The sequence below is a fragment of the Hylaeus volcanicus genome, chromosome 1, assembly GCF_026283585.1.
Source record: "Hylaeus volcanicus isolate JK05 chromosome 1, UHH_iyHylVolc1.0_haploid, whole genome shotgun sequence".
NCBI lineage: Eukaryota > Metazoa > Arthropoda > Insecta > Hymenoptera > Colletidae > Hylaeus > Hylaeus volcanicus.
This window is the reverse complement of record NC_071976.1, coordinates 35,783,463-35,807,805: the sequence shown is the minus strand read 5'-3', so window position 1 is coordinate 35,807,805 and position 24,343 is coordinate 35,783,463. Positions and strand designations below refer to the sequence as shown.

General features: G+C 46.9%; 2 protein-coding genes across 4 annotated transcripts in view; one reads left to right on the top strand and one right to left on the bottom strand.

Moving 5' to 3' along the window:
• The window catches only part of LOC128880867 (lachesin-like), a 208,049-nt gene that overhangs the window by 109,123 nt on the left and 74,583 nt on the right, over nt 1-24,343 (top strand). The window lies entirely within an intron of this gene.
• LOC128881075 (alpha-(1,3)-fucosyltransferase C-like) lies at nt 17,035-23,347 on the bottom strand. Its single transcript, XM_054131802.1, has 4 exons — nt 22,874-23,347; nt 20,588-21,212; nt 18,851-19,145; nt 17,035-17,779 (listed from the first exon to the last, which is right to left on the bottom strand). The coding sequence occupies exons 2-4, from the start codon at nt 21,174-21,176 to the stop codon at nt 17,422-17,424; spliced, it is 1,242 nt and encodes a 413-aa protein (XP_053987777.1). The 5' UTR covers nt 21,177-21,212; nt 22,874-23,347; the 3' UTR covers nt 17,035-17,421.

Below are 24,343 nucleotides of genomic sequence, written 5' to 3'. Positions count from 1 at the left end.
TCGTGCTTTCTTGATGTTGCGTAAACCTCGAGGCGAATACGAATGAAATAAAAGGGGATCCGAGATGAGAGATCGTCGTCGTTTCGAAATCGATGGATGATAACGGCAAGCCGCGACGTCAAAATCGGGATGTTGTTTCGCGAATACATCGGAGCGTGAAAAGCCAGATAACATTTAGAGCACGCCTATTCTCCGCGGAAACGGAGCGGCGCAGAAACGTTGATCCGCTAGGAATAGCAATCCAGGATCGCGAGATTCGTCGAAACGACGGAACCGACCGGTCGCAAAGTCGCATAGAAGCCGCACGAGATTCCTGAGAATAGCCTCGAATCCCGAAAATAGGAACCAGAGGAGAATAAGGTAAATAGTACGGAGGACCCGTACATGTATACCCATTGCGAGCAGGCGACCGAACAGAGGCAAGGATGCCTGGAAGATGGGGTGGCCGATGGGCGCGAACATTTGTCCGAAATATGGAGGGTGTGCAGGGACCAGCCGGTATTCCCGCTACAATTCAAGTAATGGAGTCTGAAACACACGGACTGCGAAGCTCCGTTCGTGCCCTGCGCCGCCGTTCTTCCGACTTTCCCGACCTTCCTCGAAATCCTCCGCGCAAACGTACCGAGTTACCGTCTACCTTCGAACCGCCTCTCGTCCGGAGGAAGTTTAACGTCGCCTCGACCTTTCCGGAAGGGAACGCGGATGCCGTGGAACAAATTGGCCTCGACGAGATACATCGAACGTACGGAATTACGCGGGACGAACCGGCATGGCAGTCTTTGGAAGAGCTCTCGCGTTCCCGAAGCGTTTCGACCGAGTCGCGCGTGCGAAGCTGCGCTCCCGAACAGAACGGAACGGGAACCTTCGAAATCCGATTTTCGGCGGAAAGTGGTTGGCCGGAGTGGCTCGCGGAGTACTTCTTTGTAAGTCGATGAACCGTGACTCGAGCGGGAACAACTGCGGCAGAGCCGATTCCGTGGGAACGCCGCGGACGCGATTCATCCGTCGACGGAAAGGCCGATCCTCGTTACTCCTACGTCACGTACCGCGAAACACATCCCCGATGCACCGTACGCTACGTGTTTGCCGCAAAGTAGATTCTCCGCGAGGGGTAAATGCTTCGGTGCCCTCGCGAAACCCTCTCGAATTCTTTGACCGCGGTTACGCTATTACGTTAGTGCGCTGGAGTTATCGGCGGAACTCTTTCGAAGGCAACAGGACCTTCGGTCTGGACCCTCGAAGGCAGGTGGCGATAATGGCTCGAGTTTGCGGAACGAATTGCAGGAAAGTTGGGTGCTAAGTCTGCGCGGGTACTTTCAAAGGCGACCCACTCCGGAGATCTGCTTCTGCTAAGTTCCGCGAGCACAGAGGTTTAGATTAACGTAATTCAAGGATTATAGCAACCTGGATCTACGAGATTCCGGAATGCCGGGATTTAGACCGGCCGAGAGACTATCCACCTATCAACGATTACGTTAGTCGACGTTTATTACCGCGATCGCTTCTATTATCCCGAACGTTGACCGATAAGAAAGAGTTTCAGCCGTGTTTCAGCCGTGTGAAAATTCATTTTTCGAATTCCATCGGTACGCGTTCGTCCGAGCGCTGTTTGTTCGCCGCGCGCTATTTCCAAAGGGAGAACGGTAAACGGTTCTCACGTTGCGTGCGCTTTCGAAAAAAAATGTTTCGTCCAAGCTGAAAAAACGTCTGTTATTCTTGCGCATCCTCGAGGTAAACTCGTTACCGTGGACCGTGTCGGGCCCGTTCCCCGTTTTTCGCTCGCCGGGGCTTGATATAGCAATTACGATGAAGTAAACACGCGATAAAACTCTTGGACGAAGTTTTATTTTCCGCAGAAAGCCGGGTGTATTTGAGTGGACAGGACGGCGGCGGGCCGCTCGTACCGAGCTCTCTCTCCCTCTCTCTCTCGTGTTTGCGCTGAACCGGCCCGGCTCGCTCGCACACCGCTCTCCCAAATAGAATTTCAATCTGGGATGTAATCGTTGAAACTTCCGAGATCCCACCCGGCTGAATCGCATCGATAGAACTTTCATACGACACTCTGGAAACGACATTTTCCGTCGGATCAACCTTCGCGAGAATAACCGGCCGTCGATTACGATTTACGAAGCGCCCAATCAAATTTTCATCCAGCCCGTCCCGACGAGCGGCAAATAAAATCGGAACGACCCGCGGGATCGCGTTAGCATCGCTAACTTGTTCGATTACGTACGCCAACCGCGCCTCGAACCGTTGCGTCTAAGGCCTTTCTAAAGTTTTTCACCATTGAAAAATAATAAAAGAATTGCCTCGGGAAGATATCGTTGCGTTTCGGCATAATGAGTAAACACGAACTTTAATAAATAACAAACAGCTTTACAATTGAAATGTGTGCAATAGGAATGCAATAAAATATAGCTTCGGAACGTCTGCTCTCAATGGCGTCTTGCTCGAATCTGACAGCTTGACAGGCGATCGATCCGATCGCCTTCTTCTATGGATGGCTTTAAAGACGCTCAATTTTCTCAATCTACACACTCCACTTGGTTTATTGATTGCCGATGATCTCTACCTAGCGACGCAATTGGATATTACAAATATTTCGCAATCGATTCCTGTATCAGTTCGCCGATCCCTCGTCCATCATAGTTCACGTGACGCGTGCTCGATCGATTTGGGTTAGGAAAACATTCCATCCTGAAGCTCGAGACAATGTTCCAGAAGCAGGAGGACCAGTATTTATAAGCGTTGTCCAGAAGAGTTCGAAACGAACGGTAGCTCGGTCGCGTGTTGGTTTAATGCTCTATAAATCGTGCCACAAAGTGCTGGTCCAGCACACACACGTACACGTAGTTAAACCAGCTCGACGTTGCGTTCCGGCGAATAGTTCGCCTAAGGAAAACGCGCGTGCAACACACCACGGGCCTGGTGAAACATAAGATAGCGTTGTGTAGACGACGGGTAGATGGTTTTTGCGCCCCCGACACGTACCTGCGCACCCTCACGGGGAACAAGGTGCACGCGTACGTGTATGAAGCATTCACGAAAGCGAATGCATTTCACGTCGGTGAAGATATTCCGGTGAAAGTTATAGTTTTTAAAGGGAAGAAAATTTAATGCTATCGGGAGCAGGGGTGTGCCAAAATTTAAAGACCGTATAAATCCCTTCCTCCGGCGAAGGTTCTCCATAATCGTAGGGGTCGACCGGTTTTTGGGTCGAGGGTGGATATACTCGTCAGTCGAAACGAAACGGAGTAGCATCGAATTAGAGTCTTAATAGATTTACAGTGGTCCCTTGGAGCGATATTGGAAAGAAGCGAAATAAATTTAGCGAAATGCTCTCATCGATAACATGGGATGTTACGGTTCTCTCCAAGTAATTCATGGAATTTTCGCGAACGCTAGTCCTCTTAGGATGGTCTGTTTCCAGTGGTACTTTTAAAATGTCCTTCGACGCTTAATCATTTCTGAGCGGCTGGTGCGTGACGTTGATTCGTAGCGCGTCACGCACAGGCCACGCTAATCGTCGCTCGTTGCAGATACTTATTTACAGACACGCAACGCGACCAATTCTATTCTCGAGAACAACGAAAACCGTGACACCAAACGATGTCAGGCGTGTCGCGTAATGATCGTACAAAACGACGGATACCGATGCGAGCGTGCGCAAAGTTTTGCGCGATCACGCGCGCAGAGGTATCCGCAGCCAGAAATTTACATATTTCGGTGTCTAGGACACGACGATAAGGGCATCATAGCGTTCTGTATCTTTTTTCGTTGCGATAAAGTTCAGTGGTACGTTGCTATAATTATCGACTAGTCCTCGTAGGTGTTATGGACACGAGGGAGCGTACGCGTGCACGTGCCGCGTGTAATATTTATGTGATCAGGTGTGCGTGTGTGTGGTTACGCGGGTACATCGCAGCCCGCGTAATTAATCCTGCGTGAGACTAGTCGGACGGACCGTACTAATTATCCACTTCTAGCGTGACCGCATCGCGCGTACGACCATCGAGGATACGCGGACCAGTGCGTCAGGGAGCCCTGGACAAGTTCTCGTCGTGTCGTTCATCGAGCTCCTGGATTCCGTCAACTCATTCATTTCACCTGTTTTCTTCTGTACACAGCAACGACGGGGACGACTAATTGAAACGTATTTTGATCGATGATAATTGTGTTAGTGCGCGACGCGACGTTGCCTCTCGCCGTTCGGTTCAATTACCAAGAAAAAGAATCGGTGCGCTTTCGGGTCCAGAGTCAACGATCGGAAGAGGTGGAATCATTCTTCTCGCGAGACGGTCCCATCGCAAATTGCATAGTTTCCGAGATATTGGATCGCGTAAGTTTCGTCCAACTTGCTCTTGAAGCACAAGCGGCTTATAATATTGTTGCGTTTCGGCATAATGAGTAAACACGAACTTTAATAAATAAAACACAAACATACAAACATACATTTCTTTACAATAGAAATGTGTACAAGAGGAATGCAATTAAATATAGCTTCGGAACGTCTGCTCTCAATGGCGTCTTGCTCGAATCTGACAGCTTGACAGGCGATCTTGACAGGCCTTCTTCTCGCTGTCTTCGTGTTCCGGTCGCGAGCATCAGCAAGCCTTGGATCCATCCAAAAGGTGCTCGCAACGATATTAAGAAAATTGTATGTGGCATAGTTTATTAACGCAGTAGTCACGGCGTCATGCGTCAGCGATCGGCAATATAATAAAACATTTCGTCGAGATCTCGACGAGAATTTGAAATAATCCGAATCTCGCCCAAATCTCGATATCTGCCAGTCGATACTGCCAATCGATACTGCCAATCGTATTTCTATAACAAGATGTTTACCGCGTGGACGATGTCTCTTTCCCGCTTCAGCGGTCGTTTAGAAACGCGACACGGTTAATTTCGCTCGAATATCCTTTTTTATCACGGCCATAGGTTCGATCGGTCGTAACCGCCGCGTCCACGTCTCCAGGCGTCCTGGGAGCGAGAGAAATGGAGGCGAGGTCCTCGGTTAAATCGTCCGATTCAGACTTTATGGCTGGTCTTAAAGCAGGCGCGCTAGCAGGATTGATAGTGCGATGAGACTGATTCAAGGCTCGCTAGTCGAGCAAAGACCACGTGTTCTCGAAGACTGTTCGAACGTTTCCTGAACGCGTTCCGAACCGTTGAATTACCGTTCCCCTTGTGCGACCGACGGATGTATTCGTTACCTTTATCGCTTGCTGATTCCCAACGATGCGACGAACGAATGCACGCGTCCGATGGATATCGGCCGTTCCGCGAACCTTAGTCGCTTGGTCGCAAAATAAATATTATTGAAATCTACAAATCCTTTCAAGAGATTACAACGTAGAATTTAAACTTATTAAAAACACTCATTTATTACACCCATAATCCAATAGTTATGTTAACAATCTGATATTAAACTATCGAGACGCGCTTTTATACGTTTAACACGACAGACCTTGTTTATCCTTTATTCGTTGCTCGGCATTTTTATCCGAGTGAGAATGAAACGTCCAGAAGAAAACGATTACGGATTCCGTTCCCGAAGGGAGGCCCTGTATTTAGGGGGATCTCGGCCAATCGAGAAGCTTCGAATCAAACAAATTCCTGGTCGACATCGATACGTCCTTCTTTCGTCGACGCCCTTATCCTTGGCAAGCAGGAGGACGATCGGAACCAGAGCCGTCCAGCGCTGTCCTCTATCATACTCGAACAAACGTCTTGGACGGTGCTCTAACACGGGGGAGAACTGATTCTCTCGCGCCGTTTTGTCGAAAGAAGTGCACGTATCGATAACGCGACGGTGCACACGGGGCGTGGATGCAGTTTCGAGCGGAGACCGAGCAAAGAAGCTACCCTCCGCCGGAGAGGGAGGGACACGATGAAGAGGGCGACTCGACTTTGAGCTCCGCTGACCCGTGTAACGTTCGGACAGCCTCCTCTATCTGTACTTTACAATCCAGGCTTTTATTGAAATCTCGCCGTTCCCTATATAAACTCTAACAGACATTTTTATCTGTCGGATAAATTTCCCCGCCTCTCTCCGGGCTCTTCCACCCCTCGATCCGACCGAAAGAACGTCGAGCACCCGCCCCTCCGGCTGCCTCTTTGGCTATTCTCTTCCGGCGGCAGCTAAAGCCTCCTCGCCCGCCTCCAGCTGGCAACGAATTATTGGCAAGATATGAAAGGATCGGAGCTATCGCTGATAGCAACCGAGCATACGTCCGGAAAGAGAACATTGTAGCGACGATCCTCCGCGGCCAATTTATACGGCCAGCCGCCTTGCTTAAACCAAACTCAGACCTAATCGAAACCCAGCGTTAAACCTCGGGACGATAAATCCCACGATCGTTCCTTTCCTACCTAGAATATTAAACCGGAAAGTAAAACGAAAGACTGTTCGTGAAATTCTCTATATCCTCCTCGTACCGCGCGGTATCTCTCCGATTGTAAACCCGACGGGGCAACGGCCCGTCCGCGGCCATGATATTTCATTGAAATTCATCGGTTCGTTCAGCGATCCTTAAAAAAGATAATTCGCGGGGAAACGTTAAATCGTCCATGCACCGCGATATAAAAGTGTTACTGCGAATGCGTTAACTTCCGACGCGTGGAGCTCTCCATTTTCGATGCATTACGCGAACAACACCGCTAACGATGATCGATGCGTCGCAGACCTTTTAAAAGACCTACTTCCATAAGGGACGCAGTTCTAAGGCTGCGCGTACGTTCGATGCTCGGTGGCTTATTAATCGCGACGTGAATCGACACTCCCTCGAGTGTCTTTACGCGCTGGATGGGTGAACGAACGGACGAGCGGACAGTCGCACTCGTCTTCGAATCATCGCAAAATGAGAATAACGCATCGGTAGCTTGTTTCGACGAGACGCTGATTCTTCCGAAGTGACTTTGCACCTCTCGCCCAGGCTGCGCTTCGCTTTGGCGGACCTAACATTTTTAAGTTTCTTTTCGCATAAACCTGTAGATTTTGTCGTGAAAAATTCGGCAATGCTAGTTTCAAGGCGAGGAATCCACCGATGACGAGAAGATGAGAAAGGAAATAAAAGAGAGTAAGCGAGAGTGGGGTCACGAGGAGACACCGGTCCTTGCAGGTTATCGACCGTGGGCATTAGATTGACGTTATTCGCAACAGTAACAGTTTTTTTCAAAACCAGAACACTCGATCTTTCCCCTGAACGAAGCGCGATCACGGTGGCGAAGTTTCATCCAGAAAGGTCAAGGCCATAAACGATAAATACGAGACGCGAGGTGGAAACTGTGAAAGTACGGCTCGAATTGCGCCTGGATGGATATAAAAAGAAATTACTGGCCTCTCAGACGCACTCGGACCCTCCCGATGCTTTTCTTCTTTCACCCACGCCCCATATTCCTCCGCGCGACTGTTCAGACTTATTTCTCAATCTCCTCCTCTTCCCTCGCCCTCGTTGCTCCGCCCTTGTAACCTGATTTACAGGTGTCCCTTGCAGATCTCCACCTCCGACTTTCTTTACCGAACAGCGAACCGGTTAATCGTTTACGGGAACCAAAGGCTTTTCGCGCGCTATTCGAGGCTTTGGATAGTGGCAATTATTGCGCTCCACGCGCGTTTCACCGAAACGAAGGTGACCGTGACGGTGATACGACGAGAGCAAGACAATAAATTCATAGCGATTCGATGATTTCCAACAGCTTCTTTTAACCCTTTATAGGACAGAACTTCCTGGCGCGAGGCTGGACGGATTTTCGAATCGAAACGACTTCGTGTCACTTCGACCATTGTTCGAACTCGACCGAACTCGACTATTTCAATTCCTTAACTGCTCGATCAACCCCTTAACCTATAAGTACGTGCGAGACTCGTAGTCTTATATATTTGGGCCAATTGTAAATATTACGGGCTTGGCCCGTAGTACGACATGTTATTCTTGGTCGCTAATTTTTTATTATTAATTTTTTTTATAAATGCTAATTATGTTTTTGATTTATGTTATATTTTATTAATTGATAATAAACCTTTTGTAGTATTATATCTACCACAATTATTATTATACATCACGTTGTAATTACTTATCAAATATTTCACAAAATTAAACCAATTGTATATTACACGTACAGTAATGCGCGATTGGTACGATTTAGGTCCGATTTTCCGAACCGCGGAATGGCTCGAAGGCCGAGCGATCTTGTTTAAGTTTTGGGCCCAGGCTGTTGGAACGTAAATCGTAGGTTAAGGGGGTTAACGCATTTTTTTTTCACTTGCCTTTGTGGACGAGCGTAGAAACAAAAATATCAAATTCCCGTCCCTCCCTTAGTGACAACAAAGAGTGCCAGTGTCCTATAAAGGGTTAAATAATTCATGTAATTCGAGTCCCTTGACTCCAGTCGACGTTAGAACCTAGTTATCGTGTGCGACCGAAACGCTATCGGTAGATTTATCATTCTTCGAGTATATCGTGCGAAGGGGCGGTAAAGCCTGCCCCTGGGATCGCAGACGCTACCGTTTGGCCTGCGGGCCTTTCTCGAAGATCGTTCGACGTTCCCCGATCCGCCTACCCGGTTCTCAGGTTGCCCTTTCGTTCCAGACGCCGTGAAATTGGCCAGCGTTAATTGGCGAAATAAACCGGTCGCGATATCACGAGCACGAGCTTGATAATTCATCCGGTCACGAGTGCGCCGCGAGGAATAGGACTCCGTCCCGATAGCCGTAACGATATTCGACGCGGGGGCGGATCGATGGAATCCAAGCAGGCGACGCTCTGCCCCCTTTTCTCTCGTATCGGCGCGTGCAACAGCCAGTTAATGGGAATTGATCACAGGAGAGAGAGAGAGAGAGAGAGAGGAGGATATCTCTAGCAATTAATCACATTATTAAGCCACGTGCGGTGCGTCCGGCCGCGTGCCGTTCCGCAAACGTCTTGCCGGATTGTCCGTCCTCCACTCGTCGCTTGTCTTCCTGTGTTACTCACTGTGTCGTGTATGCTAATTACTCGTAGTGCTCGATATTTGGAAACAGATGAAGATTAATAACAGTCTATGTTAACGCTACGTCGTCCGCACATCAAATTGAGATTTGTTCGTTTGTTTTTCCGTTCGTTATGCCATCGATCGACGGAGAAGGCCCTCTTCCGTCTAAGCAAATCGTTAGGTAAAAAGCGTAAAGGTGTTTGGTCGCCAGCATATCGTTCGCGTTAGCCCAAAACGCCGCCGCGTTCGTTTCGTTGGCCGTGTTTCGGCGTCAACGGGGTAATATTAATTTCCATTCCCTGGGCGAGCAACGGAGCGTATTCACGAAACGTAGCAGCGCGGTATCCAGCAAAAAGGCCGGGGTACGCGTAAATCCATCCATCCGGGCGAAGTACGGTTACGGTACGCGCGTTTAAATTTCATAAACGCGCGTCACGTCGAACCATCTCCGCGGGGAATTGATATTTATAAGCCGGCACGCGTTCGCGTCCAGAGATCACGCCGCGAGATTTCGGCAGCGGTTTTTCCATTCCGCGCGGATCAGGCACGGTGCCAGCGATTTCTCTCGTCCGCATAATTCCGCGGGAAAGAATCTAGGTGTCGAATAATGGAGCTGAAAAGGATCGCGAAACAGACCGCCCCTAGGAGGCGACGCTTGGTTGTGGGACGAGGGGACGGGAAGAGTGACAGTAAGCTGTTCGTGGAACGTCTGCTCGCACTTGCGAAATTGCCAGCAGCAGAAGCTTTCGAGGATGCGACGTGTCTGCATCCGGACGACGCGCGCATCGCGCCGGTTGCATCTGCAACAGATAGAAGACACTTTAGCCGATACGCTGCGCCAAGTCGTTGACGTTCCTCGGATCGATCCGGCCGACGATAATTCTCTGGGACGTATTGGCACGCCGACGACGACAACGACGGCTGACGGTATTATTTACTTTTCAACCGAAACCCTCGATATGGATTTCCTTTTAAAAGCCGACACGTAATTTCGTTTCCACGGATTCGCGGGAACGCCACGAACGCCCGGAGCGAATGCTATCTAAGAAGCGTTCCACGCGGCGCCTCGTCGGTTTTGCTACAAGTCTACGAGTACTCGACGTCCTCGCCGAGGTTTATCGCGGTTCGATCGCTCGTCGAAGGAATACGCGCGAGGAGAGATTCGCAGCAGAGTCTTCTTCGTTAAGGGTAAAGTCGAAGCTTCGGACGATATAGCTCCGGGTCGCAGTTCTTAACGCTTGTCTGCGTCTGACAGTCCGCTCCGAGAGGACTCTTCCTGTTCTTTCTTCGATGGTCGAAGGGTTCTTCGCTCGGACCGGAAGTTCCACCAATGACGAGAGGAGAATCGAAGTCTGGTTTGCAGGTGACAACCATTTTCCTATACCGACCGTAGGGAGATAATATCTGACGAGTTCGGTTCGATGGATCAGTCTTCGAAGGAGTCGGCTAGTATCTCGCACCGAGAATCCGATCAACGGATTAGTCCTCCTGTCGAGGTTTCCGAGACTGTGAAGCAGAGTATCCGCTTGCGTGTCTTTAAACAAACTCGAACGATCGATCCGATACGATTAATGCGACAATGAACGTTCCATTGTTCGATACGCGCCAAGTAGAGTATCCGACTGTGTATCTCTAAACAAAATCGAACGACCGATCTGGTACAATTAATACGGAGAACGAACGTTGCAGTGTTCGGTACGCGTTCCTTCATCTTTTCAAATTTCACTTCTCGCTCGTTATTCCCAACGTGCAACGCGTCTCCGATATATCAAGCCCTTATCTAGATTTACCGTGCATTATTCGTAACGAGCTCCTAAACCAATTATCTCTGTTTGCTCAGACCAATCGAGGTCTGTATTCGGATCGTCGCGAGACGTGTACTCGAGGTCTGCGGATAAAAATTTCATACGAATGTAAATGTTGACTTATTTTACGACGAGAGATTCGTGTACGTGATAACGACGTGGAACCTAGCGAAAGTGCGCGTGACAACGACAAGAAAGGAAGATATCGTGTAAGATAAGAGGGGCAAGTGATCGCCGAGGAGGTTACAAGGAACGTTATATATTTTATATTTTATAAACTGCAGGTATAATATGAAGCCAATATGAAGCTGAAGTTCCCTCGCAGTCCTCTTAAACGCTCCATACGCGATACGAGCTGTCGTACGACACGTCGTAGGGACACAACCAGCCATTAAGAAATGAAAATACCAACGGCCACGTTTGCACACATTTTTTTTCCGAAAATGATATATAACGAGCCTTGATCTGTGCCTGCGCGATCGAGCAAGCAAAGCTGCTGATTCGACACGGGGTACAGCCGAGTATGCAAGTCGTTCGGACGATAGCACGGCATTACGCGTTCGTTTGCTTTTCAACTCCGTTGTATTTAAGTGCTGCATTGGCGCAATGACCAGCCTACGCGGCTTCTATCCGATTTCGAGCTTGAGTTCGCTACGCGTCCAAAGAATGCATACTCGTTCTGTATTCAAACGAATTCATTCGTTTAGCATAAAATTCCTATGATGGCGTCGGTATACTTCTACACGTACACTAATAACAATCTTCGAAGTGCATACTCGTAGCAAACCGGGACAATTGCTCCCTTCACCCTGATAGAATTTGAGAAAATTTTATTCGCTCTCTTATCGGTACGGAAAAAGATCGCGACGTTTCCGGGAACTTGATACGCCATGGGAACGCTGGTCGATCCATGGTGTTCGACGCCCCGGAAAAAAAGCACCATGGAGAAAACACGCGGTGGATTTTCAGAACCAACAAGGGACAGTCGGTCGGCGGTTTGTCAAACGAATTTTTATTTTCGAATGTCGCGCACCGTGCTCTTTTGTCGAGTATCAATTTGTCGATTCGATACGTTGAACTTTTTGTACGCGAATGGCGTGTAACGCAGCCACGGCGCGTTTCGGTCGCGAAATGAAATTGCCGGGCGTAGGGACACGGACCTGTGTAATATTTTTGCGCGTTCGCGCGAAAACGTCGACGAGCAATATTGCGCAGGAGCGTTAAGCAACCGGTAGATTTAACGATACGGGACGATAATGCAAATTGTATTTAAATAGAGTGAACAAGTTGGAACAAGTGCCGTTGAAAGTACTTCCGTTTCATCTATCGTTGCGCGTTCCGCAACGGCGAGTACGCTATCCACGCTTCCTCCGTGAAACAGATAAACGTGCAAAATATTCGAGTTCTAGTTCGAAGTCGGCGCACAGATAAGGACGACTTCCGAGTCACTCGGCGACCGAGGACCAAACAGTCGTACCTTAAAGTGACGCGACATAAACGGATCGTTATTATTTAATCGCACTCGTTCCCCATAGCTACGACATTTAAAAACTGAAACGATGCACCCCACCTCGAGATCAATTGTCGCGCGAAACGCGATTCGCTGGTCACCTCGAAGGATGAGCATTAATAAAGCGAGGAGGATGTCGATAACGGAGCCAGCGAGGAAGCGGCCGCATTCAACTATTCATTCGCATTCATCGCGGTACAATTGCGCTGCGATCGGCGCGAAAGCGTCGAGACGAGTCTCGCCAAGCAGCTGCAATTAACTCGGAATTGCGTCCCCAACCCGACAGTGTCTGTTGTAATTGGCAGTCCGGGATATCCTTCATTTTCCGCGACAACATTCTCCATTCGCTGTCGACTCGGGTAACTGAACATTGGCTCCGTTAACAATTACAATAACGTCTTAATTGCTTCGTACGTAAGCAGCTGCAAGATGGTTTATTATTAAGGTTTATTATTAATCCTACATAAGACAAGTCCGAGTAACGTGAAAGTAATGAAATGAACTTTACGAAAGAACAGGAAGTCGAAAGAGATGCGACGTCATATAAATCCACGATGAACAGAAAGAGAAATAAAATTGCCTATGGACGTGGCGGAGACATCGTTTTCAGGTCAGGAAATGAGTGTATCGCACGTTAGTCGTTAGTCGTTAAGCAAACCGTAAGTTTGCGAGCGATATCGTCCGCCCATTATTTTACCTGACAGCTAGTTACGTCAGGTTACACAGGTTGTGCGAGTAACAACATCTTTGCATAGAGAGGTCATCGACGATAAGCCGAAGAAATAACCGTGCCCAAACGTTCCCCGGCTTCTGAGCAATCACAGGTGCCGCGCGATTATCCGAGACACCTATGCAAACGAATTCACGTTCCAGGGATTAGGAACGATGACGTGTCTCCTCGAGATTTGAACGCAGCGATGCGTAAATAATCGTCGAAGCGGCGCGACGCCGCAAACAATGACTCGAGTTTCGTACGGCGCCAAACCGAAGACGTTTCGAACCATCGAGCTAGCTCGGGTGTTTTCGACGAAATAAAAAAAAACAAGGTGCAAAGAAAATTGGAAAGTTTCTAAACCTAAACGTTAGAATTCCCTCGAAAGCCTCGACGAAGGCGGTATATTAACGAGCAACGAGTAGATCGCTGCTAGTAGGAAACTGGAAAGAGGGCGGTTTTCGCGCGGAGCTCGAGCGAAAAGCGAAGAGCCAGGGCAAACTTGTTGAATAATCAATGTGTACCGAACACCGATGGTGGTGCTTACTTTACGACGAACGTTCGTTCAATATGAACATTGAGAACCGCTTGGACGTTCAACGGCTGTTACTCGCGTATATTTAATTCGTTACTTATCTCGAGCACCACTCGCTTAAATCGTTCCTTCGAGTCGATTAAACCGACGAAGAAACAACCGTTTCGACGAACGATGCGCCGACGAAGAAGCTTCGGAACTCGTAGAAAACTTCTGCTGGAAAAAGAAATCCATTTGGAATACCGAAGTGGAGCGACAATGTTATCGGTGATCGTACCTTCGACGATTCGTAATGCGGAGTACAGAAATCTATGCAATGTACGGCGAACGCGGCATTTGTATTCAAAGAATACAAAAGGACGATCTTCGACGATCGACAGTTAGTCGAGACCGAAGTATGGTCGAGGTGACGTGCACTTGTTTCGTTTCGAAGACCTCTCCAGCCCTACAAAATGGTTTCGGCAAAGATGATTAATCGATGCTTCGTCCTGGGTTGCCTGAATTTTCCAGCTTCGCGAAAACGTACGATTCTTCTCTAACGATATACAGTAAGGTCTCTGTAGAAATTTGTCTACGATAACTGCACAGAAACCATCCCCACCACTTAGGGATCGCCGAGCAGTGTAACGTACACACACTTGTGGGAAATAATGTTTATTGTTAGAATTGTATTTTTATAAACTTTATTTTCTAAATGATTACAACGTATATAATGATGTTAAAGGAAAGAAATGTCCGAAATTCACGACCCGTACGACTTGGCTTGTTTCGACGGACCGAGGGTCGTCGCTTTCTGTCCCTGCTAGGACCCCACCCCTCTTTCTGCTTTAAGGAAAAACAGACCCTTTTTCTCGAGGCCCGAAAGTGTTGCATTCCAACATTTATGACAGTAGCTGCAGGATCCCATTAAATATCGAAGCGGAAAAATCGAGGTTTGGTCACGAAACATCATTTTCCAGGCCACTGTGTACCGAGAAAGAGGATGTCCAAGACCAACACCAACCTGAAATCCCTGTCGTGTATCGCGTAACGATCCTTTACCGGGACAGTCGAGGAAAATGTCCCCTTTGTCCAGGCGAAACGTCTCGTCACCAAACATCCTATTGTTAGTAGCTGTAAGTGTGGCGTTCTCTAAGCCGGAGTAATTACTGAAACCCGTATACAGTGCAGGACGTGGTAAAACAATTTGTTGTATCAAGAACAGCGCGGTTTTCGGGGCGCCAATTCGATTCGTGACGGTTTCACGTGTCACGCGATGCATTTGGGGGAAAAAGGAAGGGAAATCAAATATTACACGCGACAACTCGTGCGAAAAGATATCGAAGAATCCATCGACCTTTCGCAGATCCGAGGCTTCGTTAGATGCGAGCAATTAAAGTTTGCCTTGACCAACCGATATTTTCCTCCTCGAGCTATCCGTCGACAAGGGAACACCGAGATGATGAAATCCCTCCGACTCGTCTCGACAGACGAGTATTAATGTCTTCTTCATCGGTTTACGCAGAAACGTTATTTACCACGAATCGGGAATCCAGTTAACACGTTGATCGCCACGTCACCCATATGTGGGTGACAGTGCTTTTCACTGAAGAACTAAAACAATTAATTCCGAAGGTTAAGCTTCAAAGGAAATGAATTTAAATGAAATTCGTGTATTTGGATGAAGTTACAAAAATAAATACCACGACGGATGTTTAATTATGGAGCCTCCAATAGTCTGAATAATATTTAATCCTAGCAGAAATTTTCAAGAATATTTCTCTGGCAGTCAACGTGTCAATTGCGCGAAACTTAGACGGAACGACACTCGCTCGAACAGTTTTGTAAATAATCGAAACAAATCTGTTCTCCTCGAGAAGTTCCACCTTTTCAAATTCCCCTACGAGGGGGGGGGGGACGAAATTTCTTCGGTGGACTATCGGCGAGGAAGCTGCCGAAGAATGCCCTCGGTACTTTTCTGTTCCGCAACTCGGCCGAGAGCCTCTTTTCGAAAAGGGCCTTTTGATGTGGGTAACGATGTTTACGAGGCGTAAACACGCGACACCGTTCCGCGACAACTTCAACTTTCGAGGAGATTGTACGAGCTTCAATTAACGTCACGAGCAACGTTTCGTCCGCGTTTCTTTTCGCTCGAGGGAAGCCATCGTTCGTTAGTTTCGTTACACATAGCTGCGCTCGGACACAAGAAACTTTCCACTGGCTTTACCGACCGGTAAATTATACGTCGCTCGAACAGGGGACGGCCGAGCAACGCGTTCGTGAACATTTGTTCTTTAAAATAGCCGTCTTATCTTCTACACGTAATCGCGAGAGATATGGTAATGACATACATTTACCTGGCTTTAACTGTCATCGTCACGACCTGAAACGCACGAAACGCAATTCACTCGCCTTGAAAAGCACGTAACTCGATGTTTCAGGTTGACGTCAGTCGACGATCTCTGAAAAGTCGCGTCGATCGACGATCATCGAATCGATACGAAAAAATATTCATTTTGTCCTACGTACGTGAAATTTACAAATTGATATTTTCGTCGAAATTTCCATCTCGCTCTCATATTGCAATCGATGTTAATTGCAATTAAAATCTGGCTTTTTTTTCAGTTGCAATTGAAGTTAATTGCAATCGATGTTTCGATTGAGCGATCAATTTATTGAAAATATAATCGATTAATGTTCGACACTGTCCGAAGTGATATTCGGCTTTAATTAATAACGTTATCGCTTCGACAACGAGCTGCTTGAATACATCGGTTCATTTTGAATTAAACGTGGTTTAAATTTGAAGTAGATCTGTACATCTTTTTCCGTGTTTTTCGACTGCTATTTTCTCTGTCATTAACATGCACGTGATCTCTCGATCGTTATTTGCCCCGCATTGTGCGTGAATATCAATGGGTTTATTGCACGCGCGAAAAGTAGGACCCAACGAACGCGCTACCACTTATACGTTCGATACATTTCTACAGTGAGTCACAGTCAAAGTCGTACACCGAATATAAAAATACGTTTTGGATTGCAAACAAGATCGAGGACGATATAGAAAAAAAAAATGTAATAAATGTATATTTATTATCTTGCTGGGAATAATTCTGGCTATAAAATCGAGAGCAACGTAAAAATCCCGAAGTTACAGTTTTTAAAATTTTGGTTTAAAACATTTCGATAATCGTATTCGACCGAATTGTCTTCGATAATCTCTCCAGTGCCCAGTTCGCCAGTGTACATGCTTCTCAAACCGCTAGCAAACCCATTATCCTCTTCCACGTTTAAAAAGTTGGATTTAAATATTTTATTTGAAATTCTCCATTCGATGGACGCCACGAGCTGTAATTATCGTATCCGAATGAAAAACGTTGCGCCTGCCTTCCCTAAATAATTTCAATTCAAACGGTCAACGACTTTGGTTTCTTCTTTTTAAAACGTCACGCGAGAAACCTCTAACCATCTCGCCGTACCATCGTATTCCATTTCGTACGATTAAAAAAAACCAAAGAAATTTATATAGAAACATATTTATTTCAAGTGAAAAACTTAACACGTTCAACGACGATCGTCGCGTTACACGATATATTTATACATATCTTTGGAAGAATACATGTCTCGCAATACTGCACGGAAGAAAATTATTGGCTACGTCACCGAGAAATGGTTCGTTTAACCATTTTCGTCAGCGTTAGCCTTGCTACCTCAGCCTCTCTTAAAGTGACGAAGGTAAATATTACACAACTAACGAACGATATATCTCTAACAAAAAAAAAACACATATAAATATAAAAAAATAAATATGCGATACCAAAGTATAGGTCCTAAACGTCGATCGGAAGAAATGCTATTCGTTGGAGTAACTTAACCAGTTATTTTTGTCGCGTACACCTCGAAACTGTTAAACGTTTGGATTTCTTAAAATGGCACCCGTGATGTACCTCTCGTACTGCAGAAGCGTCTGCAGAGGACACTTTGACCTGCTGTACCAGTCCGAGAGAACAGTGTACTGGCGCGGCTCTCGTTCCTCGTGAAGAAACTCGCAGAGATTACAAGCCGCGTGACGATTACTTGTGTCGATCTTGTAGTACTTCTTCCACTCGAGATGCTTCCGGTACTCGCTCGGATTCTCGATCAACCACTTCAAGTATTCGGCCAGATCTTCGGGCGAGTCGAAGTCGAGGGCGTTTATGTAGGATCGCGGCGGAGCGAAGATACTGTAATTGGCGCCCCCGTAAACGATTGGCACCACGTTGTAACTGGAAGCAGAACGAAATTGTCATTCCAATCGCGACGGATCTGATATTTTACGCAGGCAACTCGCGTGACTCTTGCCGCGAGTTCCGTTAGAAGGCATTGTTCCTAATACGATACGAGGATTTCTCCCGAGAAAACGGCAGTTACTTCGAAGGACTAAAACAAAGTGTACGAAAGAGGGCGGGTGGAATCCTTCAATGGGAACCGTTTACATTAACAACGAGAGGGGAACGTAAATTTCTCTGCAATCTTCTTTGTTTCCTTCTCATTCGTCCGAGTATCGAGACGTGTACTACTTTTAATTATCGTTTAATCTTTTCTTCCAAGGATTCGTTTTACGTATTCGAATTTTCCAGTACGTTTTACTGATGACTCGATTTACCGGCTACTTGATAAAACATTCATCGAATCGTGACGTTAATTACTGCGAATGTTAACTCGTAAACGGAGAGTCGGTCGTGCTCCCGAGAGATTTTTAATCGTCAGCGTTCGTAGCCGGGAGGAAAACGTTTTTATTTTCGGCCGGTCCGTTTGCGCAAAATAAAAACGTACCGTAACCGCCGGCCGTCGCGCGTAACGATGGCTCTTTATTTGTCCCGATGCAAGTATCGGAAACGATACGTTGGAATCGGAGTTTTAATTAACACCTCGGCGACGGTGGACGCGTTTTTCTGTTTCGTTCGCGCGAAAAAAATACGCATCCCTATCGATCGACAACATTACTCTATAATCTATCGGATTACAGAGATTCTGTCGTATTTATGCATCCATACTTTAACGAACATTCGTGTTACAATTATTGCGCGCTCTTGGGTGGAGTCCTCCAAGAAAGATCGACGGGAAAGAAAAAAGAAAAAGCATTATAAGCAAACGAAGGAATGAATGAAACTATCGGACGAAATGATTCAGCAGCGTGGACAGTTTGAGACGGCACGGATCGTGCATAGTTTTCAGGGCTCGAAACGAGCCTGGCACGGCGCATCGGTCAGTTGTCATTTTAAATCGAGCGGGAAATTGCAGGTCGGGCTGCAACTGACAATTTCATCGGTGAAATCGTCCGACCATTGTTTTACCTGAACGCATTGTACAGCTTCTCGGTTACGTAATCCTGGCAGAAAGAGTTCTCGAACGACAGGTAGAAGAAGTAGTCGGGTTCCGCTACGGTTTTGAAGCAGTTCACGGAACGTGGACAAGAGTACTGACCGCAGTCTCCGTAAATATCCACGCTTATGTGACTGGACAGCTCGCGCACGTACTCCTCTCGTCCGCTTTTTGCCTTACAGTTGCTCACGAACCATGCTACCGGCTTCGTTTTGCCACGGATCGCAGCCAGCAACGACGCGTCCGCGAGATCCTCTTCTTGGTCACCTGTGCAAACGAATCCGTGGATCTGCGATCGTAAATCGAGATCAGCGATGATCTTTAAGAGAAACGAGCTAGAATCTTTATCGGTGGCGGGCAATACTATATTTCAACGTAATAAATTATACTACTGGTATCTTATGTGACAATGACTTCAAGAATAATTATCTACGCTTAGATAATATTCAAACGAGCTGAACTAATCGTAACTAATTCTAGCGACATGGAAACGAAGTTGATGTCACGACTACTTTTAGCGTCCTAGTTGATGGTTTTCAACTGGAAGGATATTCAGCCGTCAAGTTTTCATGTAAGTTTCCAATCAGGGAAAACTATTCTGGAGCATAAGCTTGATCCTCGAAGAGAACAAACAAAATGGTAGATTATTTAGTTAAGGTTAGAATTGTAGATTGGACGTCATCTGGCCTACTCTAAAATGGTTTTCCAGGAGCTTGGATTCGAGGCCCGGTTCGCGGGATTATTCCGATTAATTCGAATTCCGATAATTTTGCCACTTTGCTGGGTAATTGGATAATTGGATACGTCACGCCGGTTCGTTTTTCGAGGTGCGCAACGTTGCATCCTTGATCCCCGTATTTTCACTCGAGATTTCGCGTGACGGTTCGATTACCCGTCGCTCGTCACCGTAAAGATTATTTCGCACGGTTCGTTCGTCGATAATCGCGTCTCGTCCGATTCGATTCCGGCCGACGAAAAACACGCGCTTGCCATATGGAGATTTACCAGTTCGAACAAATTCTTAAGAGTTACCTCCAATTTCGTTAAATGGTTGCTACAAATATTAGGTTGTCCCAAAACTTTCTTCCATTTCATTAATAAGTAATACGTACACAACATTTTGTGTCTAATGTTACATTATTGAATCGAAGCTAAGAAATCAGGTTGTCTATTTATAGAAACATTGCCACATTAAGCTACGCTCGCGAATACCTACCATCCAAAGTGCACTACTACGAGGGGAATTAATTACTACAGTACTCTGATCAGAATTGCAACATTCAAAATGGTGGATCTAATATGGACTAGAGTACTCTAATCAGAATTGCAACATTCAAAATGGTGAATCTAATATGGCCGACATGTATATTAACAAGTTATTAGATTTTCATGAAACTTGATATTCATGATATTTGGCATAATGTATTTATTATACATATATGTAACACTACAACGAAAACTATTTGTGTTGCAGTGTTGCAGATATAATAAGTACACTATGGGTTTACTGACACCGCGTGCTACAAAAATTGAATTTTGGCCCAGGTTTTTTCGCGAAATGAACCATGACGCTCCATGGACAAAGGGCCTAACTCATACATATATTTGATTCGTGACTATTAGGCAAAGGTTGACAACGAAAATTCGTCGCGACGTCGCGTTGTTTGTTTTCTCGAGGAGGGTTATCGGCACTGTGTTCGCGCAATTACCTGAAAAATTGTAAAACTTTTCCCAACTGGTATTTCGAAGAGGAGCAACGATTTGGTCGGTGGTCGCGTCCTTGACGGTCCCGTAAGTCCAGACAACGTCGCTGTCCAATCTGTACGTCATCGTGGTATTAAAGTAATCCTCGAAAAATGGGCTAGCCAGCGGCCTGTTGGCCGGGCTCTCCAGATTCACGAAAACGTACCACTGCCGCGTACTCCTCTTGGCCGGCATGTCCTCGAGATCTATCTCGTTTCCGTGGAACAGGACAGCGTCGAAGTCCAGCAGATCCGCAAAGTCTCTGGCGTGCGTCGCGTAGCAGTTGTTTACGGGGCAATCGCGGAAAATGTCACCTTTTCCCATGTAGAACATCTCGTTGTTGAACATCGTGTTCCAGAAGAGTATCTTCTTGGTCGCGTTCACAACGAACGGGTCACCGACGATCATACGTCTCAGCTGCTGGAAGTCGCAGATACTGCTTTCCGAGTAAAACACTACCAGGTACAACAGGAATGCGAACGTCGAGAGAACGATCAAGCTGGACTTGCCGGAGATCCAAGATTTCATATCGACGTCCTTTGATCCTGACCTCATCGGAAATTCTATTCCGCATCGGTGTTCTCTTCGTTGCTAGAACCAATACGGATTTTATTGACTCGATTACGCGACGAACTCGTGTACCATCGGAACGCTTGTCTTCACCTATGCACCAAACAACGCGCGAACGTTCGTTTGCTTTCGGTTGCGTTCGATCTTTGGTGTACAGTTGTACACTGTACAGCCATGTTTAAGGGAACACTGAACGGTCGAGTAAAAGCATCCCGATGATGCTACTCGAATTCGTTGCGAGTGTTACGACACGTTGGAAAATTAGTCACAGTATGATTCATTTAGCGCAACATCGCTAAGCTATTGGCAGATGTACGAAGAGAAGGAAGCGGATACTTGGACGATGCAGTTGAGAATGTTGGCGTTCAGTGCTCAAGGTTGGAAAATGAAGCCAACGACGATAAGGATAAATGCGTACAATTCACGACAGATCTTACATAAATTTCACTGCAATAAATGAAACATCGCGGACGTCTTTCTCGTTTCTCCGAAGCACCTGTTAGTGCGAGGTATTCATTATTCACATCCTAGAGAAGAAGTGCCCTTTCACTTTCTGGACGAAGGATTGTGCGTTTACTTCCACTTCGCGCGTTACCAACGTTTCCTTCGCTTTTACTAAAACGAAAGAATATCTGAATCAGGACGCGGTGGTATTTTTAGACAACCGATACGAGAAGCATGTCGCGGTATCGTTTCGGCGAATGCACCGACAAACGTGCCACGATGACTTTAAATATTCCAGGATTTCACGTTCCGTCCTTTCGCGATTTCTATCTATTTTCGCGCGAGGAATTCACGTGGGAGAAACTGTTACCGCCGCGTCTTGTACAGATAATATACCATCGAAACGGTTCTCAGGCGAATTTAACCACCCGGTATATTGCTTCTTAATTCCGTCGGGGTCGTAAATAAGCAGTCAATGGTAGGTGAAAACGCATTTACCGCGCGACTAGAAACGATAAAGGAGATCGACGAGCGACTATGAATTTCTCCAGTCGAAGAAACGAGTTTCCTCTGGAAGAAATCGTTGCAACTCCTCTCTCTTTCTCTCTCTTTCTCTCTCTCTCTGTTGCACGCCTTTTTTTCCAAACGCTTTCGTCCCGTTTTCGGAACCGTGCTCGCTACGTACGCACCCGGAGAAAATTAACGCGAGGTGGAAAAAATGGGCCGCGAGGTTATCCGGTTTGGTTCGATTGAAAGGTGCTCCCTGGTTAATGACGCGAATCGACGCTACGGAAGGAAAAAAAAAATTGCGAAACGAGCACGAAACACTTTCCTCCGCGTATCCGTCAGCGCGAAACGATCGAAACTTCTAATTAGCGCGCACTCGATGGGTACCCGTCATCGGTTAAAATCAAACGATTTTCCGTTTCTATTATTTCCCTTTCGCCCCAAGCGCGACGCCCTCGCTTTCAACCATCCGGTATACTGAAATTCGAGCGCGGAAAGTCTTTCATCGCGAATCTCAAAGTTCGCTGCGCTCTTTTTTTTTGTACACCCGGTAGGATCGATAACGCTTGTCGAAGATTAATTATAGATTCGCTTAATTTCTACTTCAGTTTTCGATGGCCGAGAGTACAGGTACAGGTACAGGTGTTTCGAAAGGGTTCCGAATGGTCCGCGAGTTGCATGAAAGGAAAGGATCGAGCCTTGGTCTTCTATCGGCGGGATCGATGCTTCACCTTCGTCGCTGAATGTCGTCGATGGTGTCCGTATGCGGGGCACAGGTGTCCGATGGGAAAGCTTGTCGCGAACCGTCTCGGTTTATTCTTGGAATGGCTCGTAAATTTTCGAATCCGTCTCCCTGGTTGTTCCTTGTCTCTCTACGGCGATTCAAAGTCTTCGGCGCGTGCCCAACTGCGTTTTACCACGTCCCACCGAACCTTATCCACAGTGTTCCGATTCCGAAGACGCGTAGGCTACGTTAGCCAAGACTCGAGCGCGACAACGTCCCCCGTCGGACGTCGAACCGATCCTCGCAACGAACGAGACGCGAATCGAACGGACGTGTCGTCTTTGCCGTTTCGAAAGTCGCAAGTCGCGCGACGACGACCGACTGGTTCTGCAGCCGTAAATCGACTGCTCGAAACAGAACGTGCTATGCCTGCATTCGTGTTCCTACTGCCGCGGCCAACGGCGCGGAACACGCTCGAACCGCGTAGAAAAAGATAGTGTTCCGTTTTTCACGGAACACCGCACTCGCGATTGGCCGGTGCACGGTGCACACGCGATCCTCGGGAAATCGGGACGAACGCGTGCCCGCGCGATCAATTCTCGCGAGTTATCGCGACTTAATTTTACTCTAGATATTGGAAATGGGTAATTAAATAATTGTTGTAAGGTACCCCGTTTATTGACGATCTGGGGCCGATCGACACCTTGGGCTGTATTTATATCCCTGTGTTTGTATCGTCGAATGTTTACAAATCGACGGTTCGAATTTACAGGCTTCTGAAATTTCAAAGATCCAGTCACAGGGTCCAGACAAAGGTTAGTCGAAAAAGAGGCCATTCGTTAACAGACGTGTTCGTTCGTTCGAAGAGTGTATATTTAAACATCCTCTCATGCGTCCTGCACATCGGGTGTCGATTGATTTTTGCCGGTCGTATATTCCAACACTAAATAATAATTTTTACTATCGGGCTTGCATGCTGATGAATCGATTATTCGCGGAGATATCGTGGATCACGCGATAATACAACCCTTTATATCTATATTACTCCGCTCTCCATTTCGTAGCTATACATAGACAGAATACTGCACTTTAAATAGAACACTGGCAGTATCGAAGAACAAACTTTGTATAGAAGATACGTCGATGCCATTGATATTACATTTGACCGGCTGCACATGATTACTCCAAGATACATATCCGGAAATAGTTTTCCATTTCCGTAATAGAAATAAGAAACATTCGAACGAAGCACTGCGCCAACCGATCTCGATCCTCCGAACACTTGTCGGACTCGACTACTAGCCGCGTAAGATTCGCAGCGCGCGAGTAATCGCGCCGACGATAGGTATGCAAAGCTATCCGGTGGTATTTCGCTGATTTACGAGGCGACGAAGCGTTTAGAATATTCTGAACGCGCCGCGTTCCGCGGCTACGGGACCCTACACCTACGACCTTAACTACCGGTTTCAAACGGACG